This window comes from Cervus elaphus, chromosome 20, assembly GCF_910594005.1.
Source record: "Cervus elaphus chromosome 20, mCerEla1.1, whole genome shotgun sequence".
Taxonomy (NCBI): domain Eukaryota; kingdom Metazoa; phylum Chordata; class Mammalia; order Artiodactyla; family Cervidae; genus Cervus; species Cervus elaphus.
In genome coordinates, this window is record NC_057834.1 from 42,895,886 (window position 1) to 42,908,460 (window position 12,575).

Genomic DNA, 12,575 nt, shown 5'->3' on the forward strand with positions numbered 1-12,575 from the left:
TCCACAAATTGACACAGATCAGGTTTTTCTGGAAGAGGAAAGCTAGGGATAAGCTAATTGCCGAAAACAACCAATTTTTAAATGTTTATGTATTCTTAGCTTTATTGGATCCCAACTCATCTCACCTAATTGTCCCAGTATACACTGCTACAGAAGACACCTGCTACGCTGAGATTGCCCAACAAAAACCTTTGTAGATCGGTAGCTGGTGATAGCTCACTAAACGCTTTGATTGGCCGGTTTAATGGGGGTGGGGATCGCAGCCCTCTTTCCTCTCGCTACCGAGGTTCTTTCATTGGATTGACCAGCTGTCAGGTTAAACCCAAACCTGCCTCCTTTTGGTGGTGTTTGTCTGGAGCGCAACACAATAGCTGGGGGGAGAGCCTCCCCTCGTAAGCTCTAATTGGCTGAACTCAACCTTGGAGGTTTCTGATTGGTCCAATGAAGAAACACCAAGGTAGGTTGCCTAGTGATCCTGAGGAAGCTGATGTGTTATTCCTTCTCTGCATCGAAGGATCAGGAAGTTTGTTCTCTCTGCGTGGCTGAGAAGTTTTTCACCTAGCAGGACGGGGGTAGGGGGTGGGGGTGGGGGTGGGGACAAATGTCCCCATAAAATAGAGCTCAAGCTGCAACCTGCGTTTGGCTGTAACCCAGGAGTAACGTCAGGTAAGCAACGGGGGAAATATCTAACGTCCAAAAAAATCCTTCCAAATATTTTACTTTATGGAGAGAAGGAGGTTTATATTTAATTTTGGGGCCATCGGTTTTTTTGTTTGTTTTTTAATAGGCTTTTTAACTGGTCCAGAGATGATTAATTCTTCGAAGAAAATCCCCACTTTTTTTTTTTTTGCCCTGAAGATACTAAGTTTCTTGGATTGGATTAGAAAATAAGCCCTATTCACAGTGCCAGATAGGGTTAGCGCCCATAAGCGTTTATTTCATGGTTCTCTTCTTTTTTCACTCTTACTCCTGCTTCCCACCAAGAATTATTTGAAATACAGCCTTGAACAAAGAATCTCTTGTAAGTCACTTCGTTATATTTATGTTTTAAATGTTCTCATGCATTTCTGAGTATTCGTTTTAATCAGTATATATTTGTTGAGCAGTTACAACGTTAAAGACATTTGTGCTAGTTGCTATGGAGAATATAAAAACCCAAGAAGACAATATCCCTGCCCTCAAGAAGTTTACAGTTGAGAGACAGCCATATCAAAAGAAAGACTATAATAAATACTTTAAAGGAAGTAAGTATAAAGTTGTTTGAAAGTACAGCTGAGGGAGAGACCTAGCCATGGGACACAGGGTAATGGAAAAGCAGATTCCCTGAAGGCTTTACAGTGGGTCCTCAGTAAGACTTCAAAGAATGAGTAGAATTTAGAGAGGAAGGGAATGGGGAGAGAACTCCATCCTGTACAATGGAAGGCATGACATGTTTGTGAAATGGCTTAACAGTACATAATTTGGAGTAATGGGAAATATTGCTAGAAGATAGAATGAAATCCAGTCACAGAGGCTCTTGAATGTGCTCTTTTGACCTTATTATTTTCAATAATTGCTGATTTAAAATACTTATGGTACTTCATCTTAAGAACTGGCATTTAGGTTTATGTAAAGTATGCTAACTTTAAATTTTATCACACATGATAGTGCAATTTTTCTTGACTGTAGATTTTTAAAACAGCTGTTGTTGTTCAGTCCCTCAGTCGTGTCCAATTCTTTGAGATCCCATGAACCGCACCACAACACACTTCCCTGCCCTTCACCATCTCCTGGAGTTTGCTCAAACTCATATCTGTTGAGTCAGTGATGCCATCCAGCCATCTCATCTTCTGTGGCCCCTTCTCTTGCCCTCAATCTTTCCCACCATCAGAGTCTTTTCCAGTGAGTCAGCTCTTCGCATCAGGTGGCCAAATGAACTCCATGAACAGTATGAAAAGGCTAAAAAAAACCCCCAAAAACCTGATATAAAAAGCATGATATAAAAAGGCTGATTTTTTTTGTAATTGAGAATTTGCTAATCTTTTAACATTCTCTTGCCAGTACTTTTTGTTGTCACCTGTTTATGTATTTGCAAGATGATTAGCCTAGGAATAGAGATGAAAGTTTTTAGCCATATGGAAATGCTATACATGATATTCTGAGTGGTGTTCTCTAGACTGAGGATCTCCAAAGTGGTTGCATGAAATGAGTCATTTGGGTTTGGGAAGGAAGTATTAGAACATGTATTTCTATTTAGTTTTTCTTAATTTTTTTAAAACTAATTTTTTTGTTTTATAGTGCATCATTGAATATTTTTAGAAATTATATATAAATTACTGTATGCTCTTTGGAGTCGGATGCTCACATTTTTTTGCTGTTCCATATTATTTAACTTGTGGAGAATCCGTTTTGTGAAAGGAATCACAATGATGGACATTCCCTCCTAGGTTATAGGTTATGCACAGGAAATCAGCAGGCTTAAAAAACAGTATCATTTCTCCTGGACTTTGGAATTACTGATTTGATTTCTTGTCAGTGCCTCCAGTGCAGTTCAACTTGTTATACTTTGGAAAAGATACTGTGTTATCTACCTAATTTTTTCTTGTCGTTACTCCTTCCTTCTTTTCTCACTTACGTTTGTAAATATTTCTTATCTGTATACATTTTTAGTATGTATGTGTTAATATCTAGATGTTTATTTACATAAGCATACATATAGATATTTTTTCATCACCCCTTCCAGAAACAGGTGAGAATGACCACCTTAACTCACCGGGCCCGTCGTACTGAAGTAGGGAAGAATTCTGAAAAGAAGGTAGAAAGTGAGGAAGACATGAATCAAGACCGAAATCAAGACAGTGAGGACACTGGAGATTCTAAGGATATCCGCCTCACCCTTATGGAAGAAGTATTGCTCCTGGGACTAAAAGATAAAGAGGTAATGCAGTTCGGTTTGCTTGGCTGTCTCAAAGACTTAAATATTGGGATGTTTTTAAGAAGTATCTGATAAAATATTTTCATTAATGCTAAACTGGCCTTAGAATTGTGCTTCAGCCATCTGGGGCATGGGGAAGTCTGGAAGGATGGCTGATACTTGGAGGGTAAAATCCAGAAGTATAATCACTTGAAGTGTAATTACAGAATTACTCCAAAATTTTAGAAGATACAACACAGTGTAAAGTGTGTGTAGTTTTCCAAATGAGATTGATGGTGAAATGACCTCTTACTAAACTAAGAAAGAATACCCACACACATTGAAGTCTTCTTGAGATTTAGGGAGAAAAGTTTTAAATGAAAAGACAAGGAACATGTGTGGCTAACTGCTTACAAAAATAAATAGTGGGTAGGTTTCTTATAGTACAGTAAGAATAACTTCTATTCTGTGGATCTTTAGAAGTTAATGATCAACAATTGATGAGGATTATTTTAGAAGATATTTTAAAATTAATTTCATCTTTCTCTTTTTTTCTAATTTTTCCCTTATTAATAGAACATTTATTTTATAATGAGATTAGTTTTAAGATAGCAAGTCTTGTGATATAATCAAATATTTTTTTGGCTTTTCTACTAGTAGTATACATTATCCTTCATTTGTAATTTAACTATTTATTGTGTTTTCCCTTCACTTTCTTCCCTTATGAAGAGATTATAAAGATATATAAGTAATATTTTAAACAGTTTACTTCCTTTTCAAGAAGACTTTGGTAAATACAAAAAGGCATATTTATTATTGCCCTCAGTTTTGAAAACATCAAATTTAAATGTTACTTTATATTTAAAAAATACTAAATGTGACTTTGATAATTGTCCTTAGATAGAAATGAATTGGCTACATACATCTAGTAATATCTCTTCTTTACTACACTGACTCCTCAACTTGAGAATACACTTGTTTTACTTTGTATTATGCTATTTTATTTTTTTTCTCTATCACTTTTCCCTCTTCTGTTTTTTTGTCATGTCAAATTACAAACTTGAACAAGATTACAAGACATTATAGACATTATAACCTGTGTATTGTTAAAGCTAATACTAGAGACATGCCCGTGTGTGCTTGGTCAAGACACAAATATACCAGAAAATCTTGCCTGGAAGTATATTTTCCTATTTGCTGAGAAAGTTTGTGAGGCTCTAGTTTTATAAAAGTTAAATAAATGAAAAAGCAAAACTGACTCTCTAAGACAAAGTCAGAGTAGGTCTGAAGATTAGGTGGTATAAAGATTTTGAGATGTTTACATAGTGCCTCAGAAACATTCACTGACTATAAAAGAACAACATATTAGATCTGAAAAGCTGTTTTGTTTGGTTTAGTTTTGAATAGGAATGATTAATTTCCTGCTGAACCTAGATACTAGAATTTTTGCTTCGGTTCTGTAGCGAAACTTACTTTGGACTTGTCTTTTGGACACAGAAACTTGTGTTTCTGAGTTTATAATAGTTAATATAAACTTAAGGAAATAGGATAAAAAAATAAAGAAGCTTGTTTAGAGATATGATCATAGTAGGTGTTCGATAAACTGGTAAAACACTGTACAAAGATGGGTAGATAATATCCACCTTTTGAATTGTTCTAATTTTATTTTGGGAGATAGTTGATATGTTTTTAGCTTTCGGTTGGTTCAAAAAGAATGAGAAATGATAAATCCTCAGGCATACAAAAATAGGAGAAGTCAAACTTTCTGATTTATTAAAGTTGTAATAGTTGTTCCAAAATGCCAGTCGCATAACTAGCTCTAAAAATATTACATTGATTTCCAACTCAACTTGTTTTCTTATCTCTCAAACCACTTGTTGATTTATTTAATCAACATTTAATGTGCTTAGCATTATACAGGGCTTCCCAGGTGGCACTAGTGGTAAAGAATCTGCCTGCCACTGCAGGAGACGCGGTTTGATCTCTGGGTTGGGAAGATCCTTGGGAGCAGGAAATGGCAACCCACTCCAGTATTTTTGCCTGGAAAATCCCATGGACAGAGGAACCTGGCAGGCTACAGTCCATGGGGTCACAGAGAGTCAGACACGACTGAGCAATTAAGCATAGCATAGCATTATACAGATAGTAAGGTAAATATAAAATAATATAATATATATATTATAATATAATATATTATCCCTGTCCTCAAGAAACTTGCATTCTAGCTGGGGAAACAAAATCTTTATCTTTTTAAAAATTAAGTTACACAAAGCTCCAACAACAGCAAAATGGATAAAAATGAATCATTCATTTACTTAAATGAATATAAATAAATAAATAATATAATATATATTAATAAATACACATAATATAAATATATAAATTATATTAAAATATATGAATTATATATAATGTAAATGAATAAAATATATAAATATATTTTATATAAAGAATGAAAATGAACATTCTTACAAAACATATATGATTTTCATATAATGTTCAGTAAAGGAAGCCAGACACAAAAGAATACATATTGTATGATTATGTGTATGTAAATTTCAAAAAATTAAGCTATGGTGTTTGGGGTTGCATATTTAGGTGGTAAAATTATACAGAAAAGGGGATTACCATGTTTGTTAGGGTAGTGGTTACCTTTTTGTGAGAAGTAGAGGAGGAGGAAGTGTTAGTGATTAGAAAAGAGCATAAAGGGGCTTTTCTAACAGTTTTCTGTTTCTCTACTTGGAGAAAATTTCATAGATATTCACCTAGGGATAAATCATTGAGCATTTCACTTTTGTGTACTGTGTTCTGTGTGCGTTATATTTCACAATCCAAAAGATTTTTAAAGTAAACAACAATTTAAAAACGCCAAGTTTTTCCATGTTAGAACAGTAAGTGCAGAGGAAGTTGGAGGGAGGAAGGATCATCATAGGTTGGAATAATTTGGGGAAAAACAAAAGGCAGTGAAACTAGCTGGACCTTTAAGAATGGGTGTTATGCTTGTACGCTTAGTTGTCTGACTCTTTAAGACCCACTGGACTGTAACCTGCCAGGTTCCTCTGTCCATGGGATTCTTAGGCAAGAATAGTGCCACTTCCTTCTCTAGGGGATCTTCCCAACCCAAGGATCAAACCCAGACTCCTAAGTCTCCTGCATTGCAGGCAGATTCTTTATCTACTGAAGCTATCGGGAAGCCCATAGATTTACATAAATGGAGAGAATGGAACTCATCGACTTGTGGATGAGTTAGCAATGGTATCTTGAGCTTGATGAATTTGGGAGATAATTGAGTACCAGTATGACTAAAATATGGACTTCCCTGGTGACTCAGTGGTAAAGAATTTGCCTGCAATACAGGAGACATGGATTCAATCCCTGGGTTGGGAAGATCCCCTGGAGAAGGAAATGGCAACCCACTCCAGTATTCTTGCCAGGAAAGTTCTATGGACAGAGGAGCCTGGTGGGCTACAGTACATGGGGTCGCGAAACAGTCAGATACAACTTAGCTGCTAAAACAACAACCCAAAACAGCATGACTGAAGGAGGTGGTATTCTTAGAAAACAGTGATCTCATTGTTTTCTCAAAATCGACAAATTAGACTCAGATCAGAGTAGAAATGATTTTGAGTGCCAGGCAAGACTTGTAGACTCTTTCCTTTAAGTAAAAGGGAATCAGCCTAATGAAAACAGCAGCATCCATTTCATTTTTGTGTCTACTTGGAGAATATTTTTGCTCTATTTTCTTTGGTATGTGCTTTGGTATATGTGTAATTTCATGTTTTTACATCATTTGTGACATGTCAAAAAAAAAATTCTGAAATGTTAACCTTTGCATCCCAAAGTTAACTTTTGCTGAAGACTTCCATTAAATTTTCTGTGTAGAACTTAATGCTATAATTTTTTAAAATTATATTTATAAAAAGCTGTAAGAAAATAACATAATGAGACTAATATTTCAAGAATTATAGGCCTAGAAAGAAATTATAGTAGGTCTTATAGTCAAATTGCTTGTGAAATATTACTGTCATACTTTCTCAAGATTCTTCTGAGGAGTAACTGCCATAGACTGGTTTAAAATATTAAGCTCCATTGTCTTGTGAAATAATCAGGAAATTTAAATACATGTTGAAGAGTCTAACCTTTCAAATACATTAAAATTAGATATTTCCTCAGTTCAATAACACTAAGGTTAACTGAGAATTAAACTTGAGTGCCAGCATGACCACAATAAAATAGGTTTATTTCCTGTTGAAATCAAGATCTTGTTTGTCATTATCACCTTTGTTAAAAGTTTTTTTATAGATACTAATATTGACTCATGGACAGCTAATGCTTTAATTAAGTTGTTAGTATATTTAAAATTTCTCCTTTATGAAAATCTTTATAACTAAGTCACCTATAAGAAGCATGAACCTACTAATGCTTTTGACTTTTGGTCATAATCTTAAATTTGGATAGTGTTTTTTAACCCTCTTCCCTTCCTTGCAAAACTCTATCTTAATAATGCCTTTTATTGAGTACTTATATGCACTCTAAAATCAACTGCGATGGTGATAGCAGCCATGAAATTCAAGACAGTTGCTTCTTGGAAGAAAAGCTATGACAAATCTAGACAGTGTATTAAAAAGCAAAGACATCACCTTGCCAACAAAGATCCACGTAGTCAAGGCTATACGGTCCTTCCAGTAGTCAGGTATAGGCGTGAGAGTTGAACCATAAAGAAGGCAGAGCACCGAAGAATTGATGTTTTCACACTGTGGTGCCGGAGAAGACTCTTGAGAGTTCCTTGGACTGCAAGGGAGTCAAACCAGTTGGTCCTAAAGGAAATCAACCCTGAATACTCATTGGAAGAACTGATGCTGAAGCTGAAGCTCCAATAATTTGACCACCTGATGCGAAGACTGGACCCTAGAAAAGATCCTGATGCTGGGAAGTACTGAAGGCAGAGGGAGAAGAGGGCAACAGAGGATGAAATGGTTGGATGGCATCACTGATTCAGTGGACATGAACTTGGGCAAACTCCGGGAGATTGTGAGGGACAGGGAGGCCTAGCATGCTGCAGCCCATGGTGTCGCAGAGTCAGACGTGACTCAGCGACTGAACAACAACAACTATGCAATATGACATAAAAGCTTTTCACTGTACTTCTCATGTCACTGGAGTAAAATTTGACAAGAAGTGTTGTTCACTGGTATTATGAAAATGTATTTTCTTTTTAAAATTTTTATTTCTTTTTGGTTGTGCTATGTCTTTGTTGCTGAGCATGGGCTTTCTCTGGTTACAGAGACCTGAAGGTGGGAGGAAGGGGTTACTCTCTAGTTGCAGTGTGCAGTCTTATTGTGGTGGCTTCTCTTCTTGCTAAACAAGGCCTCTAGGCATGCAAGCTTCAGTAGTTGTGATGCACAGGCTTAGTTGCCCTGGGCATGTGGAATCTTCCTGGCCCAGGGGATCAAACCGGTATCCCTTGCCTTGTGCTGAACCACCAAGGAAGTCCCCTGGAAATATATTTTCATTCATTCGTTTGGTCACCAAAAATCTATTGAGTATCTCGTATAGGTCGAGTGCTGAATATTAGAAGAGAACAAAAACAATAGTCCCAGCTTTTGAGATTATTTATAGTCTATGGCCTGAGAGTGGCTGGAGAAGTTAGGAGAGGGATCAGAAAAGTCAGCAGACTGTTGCAGTACAGTGAGAAATATGCATACCATGTTCTGAGCACTGAGGGAACAGGGAACGAGGATCCCTAACTTGGATGGGTGTGGAAAATAATAGGTGGGAGAGGGAAAGAGAACAGATACTGGGGAAGACTTCTGGGAGGTGATAAGTCTTAATCTGAATTCTGAAGATGAGCAAGAGTGAGTCAGTGAAGAGAGACAGTTTCTAGGGAAAAAGAACATCAGTTGGATGTTTGTAATAATTTCACTGGAATAACCACAGATATTTAAATGCATCCCATTTCCTTTAAATGAAACTCAAATGTTTTAAAGAAGTGCCAGAGCTGGACATCCAGTTGTGTGTTTTATTGTTTAACTTTTAAAAATTATAAAATACAACATATCCAAAAAACTGTTTAAAACACATATGTAAAATTTAACAAGTAGTTTTAAACACTCATGTGGCTGTGTTAGTTGCAGCACGTACGGTCTTTAATTGCGGCATGTGAACTCTTGGTTGAGACATGGGATCTAGTTCCCTGACCAGGGATTGAACCTGCATTCCCTGTATCGGGAGCATGGTGTCTTAGCCACTGAACCACCAGGGAAGTCCCCAAAAGCAAACAGTTATGTAACTACCAGCAATAGAACATTGTCAGCATCCTAGAGGCATCATCTTGTGCCCTTCCCTTACCATATGCTGCCTTACCTCCCTATAGTTTTAACATGTATAAATCCCTAAACAATATATTTCAGTCTTGCTTGTTTTTTAAACTTTATGTTTTTGGGTTAATACTGTCATGTATTCTTTTGTTCATTGTGTTTGAAATCCATCCATATTGTTGAATATAATTTAATTCAGTTCATTACAGTGTAGTATTTCATATGAATATATGGCCATTCTACTGGTAAATGAACACTCAGTCCATTATGAATAGTGCTGCTAACAATATTCTTGTACTTTTACCAATAATGTTCTTTCAAGCAATGTCACCATTCATACCTATAGAAAAATGATAAACTGAAAAAAAAAAAAAGAAAAATGATAAACTGAATAAAACTTTCATTTTAAATTATAAATCTAAAATATGTTAATGCTTATCTTTTCAAACTTACTAATGATCCTTCATCAAATGTAATTTACTCATTATAGTTTATTAGCAATGGTAGATTGGTGTAGATTTTTTTTAAGCTGGTTAAAAAATCTCAGTGAACAATCTATAAGTTGAAAGCAAAATCAGTTGCAGTAAGTTAGTACACAACTTGTGGATGAATGGATTTAGGTGGAGAAAATTGCTCTTCTTTGAAAGTTGCTCAGTCCAAAAACATTTTATTACAATCAAAAGATTAAAAGTGTAATTTATAATTTAGGTCACAACCTGGTCTTTTAGTTTCCTGATTGCACAAAATGAACAATAAATCTCTTGTCACTAGTATTGCCATTGTGAATAGGGCAAGTGTATCAGAAAGACTGGTTTGTCAGCTTTTATGGTTTTGACATAGGCTGTTACCAAAAAAAAAAAAAGAAACTTTTTCTTGCCCTTTTTTAAAAAAAATAGTCACGTGATCCCAAAGGATTATTTACTGTTGGTTCAAAAGGTAATAAACTGGGTGACCAAAGTCCTTAACAGTAGGAAAATATAATTTAAGCTGTTTCATTGAGAGCCTGCCTCTGTATATGCTCCCAAATACCCAAAAGCACGCTGTTTTTACATTTCTGGTATTGATGTTAAGACAAAAACCATCCACTTAAATTTGGACTTTTGGCTCTGACCACTGCTTCTATAAACTTGATGTGAGTTTTTCATCTCTCTTGCCTCCCTCCTTATATTTTATCAGTATAGCAATAGAGTTTTCAAAACAGTTTGCACTTTCTCTTGCTTGATCCTGCACAGCAAATATTATCCTCTCTTTATGGGAGTCAAAGTTAAACTGAAACAATAAATTGTGAAATTTATGTTCAAATTGAGCATATATATACTGACATGTTTCAATTCTCACTTCCTTTTCTGTATATTCTGTAACTGTTTTCTTTTTTGTTACCATGGGGATTACATTTAACATCCTAATGTTATAACATTTTAAGTTGAATTTATACCAACTTAAATAGCACACAAAAACTGCTTCTGTACAGCTCCACCCCACCCCTTTTAGTTATTGATGTTACAAAATTACATCTTTATATATTTTATGCCCTCAGTTCAGTTCAGTTCAGTCGCTCAGTTGTGTCCGACTCTTTGTGATCCCATGAATCGCAGCACACCAGGCCTCCCTGTCCATCACCAACTCCCAGAGTTTACCCAAACTCATGTCCATCGAGTCAGTGATGCCATCCAGCCATCTCCTCCTCTATCATCCCCTTCTCCTCCTGCCCCCAATTCTTCCCAGCTTTAGGGTCTGTTCCAGTGAGTCAACTCTTCGCATGAGGTGGCCCAAGTATTGGAGTTTCAGCTTCAACATCAGCCCTTCCAATGAACACCCAGGACTGATCTCCTTTAGGATGGACTGGTTGGATCTCCTTGCAGTCCAAGGGACTCTCAAGAGTCTTCTCCAACACCACAGTTCAAAAACATCATTTCTTCGGTGCTCAGCTTTCTTTATGGTCCCACTCTCACATCCATACATGACCACTGGAAAAACCATAGCCTTGACTAGACGGACCTTTGTTGGCAAAGTAATGTCTCTGCTTTTAAATATGCTATCTAGGTTGGTCATAACTTTCCTTCCAAGAAGTAAGTGTCTTTTAATTTCATGACTGCAATCACCATCTGCAGTGATTTTGGAACCCAAAAAAATAAAGTCTGACACTGTTTCCACTGTTTACCCATCTACTTCCAATGAAGTGATGGGACCAGATGCCATGATTTTAGTTTTCTGAATGTTGAGCTTTAAGTCAACTTTTTCACTCTCCTCCTTCACTTTTCTTCATCACTCACTTTTCATAAATGTCATTTACTAAAAGACCCAAATAAGGTTAAAAAAGAGCTTGTGGGAAACGTAAGACTATGTGTAGACTTTGTTTGACTCCTAATTCAAACAAACCAATTATCCTAAAAAATATGTTAAACAATTAATGAAATTTGGAGGCTTACAGAATAGTTGATAGTATTAAGGAATTGTTAATTTTTCAGGTGTGATAGTATTGCAATTTTTTGTTTGTTTGTTTTTGGCCACGCAGCTTATGGGATCGTAAAGGTTCCCCAACCAGGGATCAAATCCAGGCCCTTAGCAGTGAACGCCGAGTCCTAACCACTGGACCAACAGGGAATTTCCCAAAAGTGTTTTTCAAAAAGGGTGTTGGGATCATGTTTTCTTAAATCATGGTTCCCTTTTAGGCTATTCTATTGGTTCCTTGTTATGAAAAGTTACGAAATTCTCTCACAGTTTCTTCTGCCTCTGTGCCTCAGCATTTTATGAAAATTTATAGTGTGTGATTCTTGCCTGGAGAATCCCCATGGACAGAGGAGCCTGGCAGGCAACAGTCCATAGGGTCACAAAGAGTTGGACACAACTGAGCGACTTCACTTTCTTTTGTGCATTCTGTTCCATAATTTACACAAACGTTCTATGGAGGAAAGCCCCAAAGCTGTGGTGAGAGAAGAAGCAGATGCGTAAATTGGTGGATGTTAGAAAAGATATGGGTAGTATATGTGTGAAGAAAATCTAGTTATATATACATACACATATATATGCAAATAATAGGATGACAGAATTTATGAGCAGTTTTTATTTTATTTTATATGATTTTTTTTTCTTTCTGTATTTTCTAAAATATATGTATACTGCTGAGTAACAGATTGTGGGAAAAGAAAGGCATATAAGTTAGTTACTGTTTCTGATGCTACAATCATTTTTAAATTGTTTAGAATAAAAATTAAGGACTTTTTTCCTGGTCAGAATGAGGTGTAAAGCTAAGGTAGGAATATTCAAAGATAACCAGTTTTCTTTTTTTAAAAATTTCATATCTTTTTTAATTTAACAAACCCTTGTGTCGAGGGCTGACTTTCAATTGATCACAGCGAGGGAGC

The 12,575-nt window shown here is 36.1% G+C and overlaps 1 protein-coding gene across 2 annotated transcripts in view; it reads left to right on the plus strand.

Annotated features, from left to right (window-relative positions):
• Positions 1–460: 460 nt before the first annotated feature.
• Positions 461–12,575, plus strand: part of GOLPH3L (golgi phosphoprotein 3 like) — a 42,944-nt gene continuing 30,829 nt past the window's right edge. For both annotated transcript variants that reach the window (XM_043878095.1, XM_043878096.1), the window contains exons 1-2: positions 461–666; positions 2,723–2,917. In XM_043878095.1, coding sequence (XP_043734030.1) covers positions 2,735–2,917 — 183 coding nt within the window. In that variant the 5' untranslated portion in view covers positions 461–666; positions 2,723–2,734. The remainder of the gene's footprint in view (positions 667–2,722; positions 2,918–12,575) is intronic.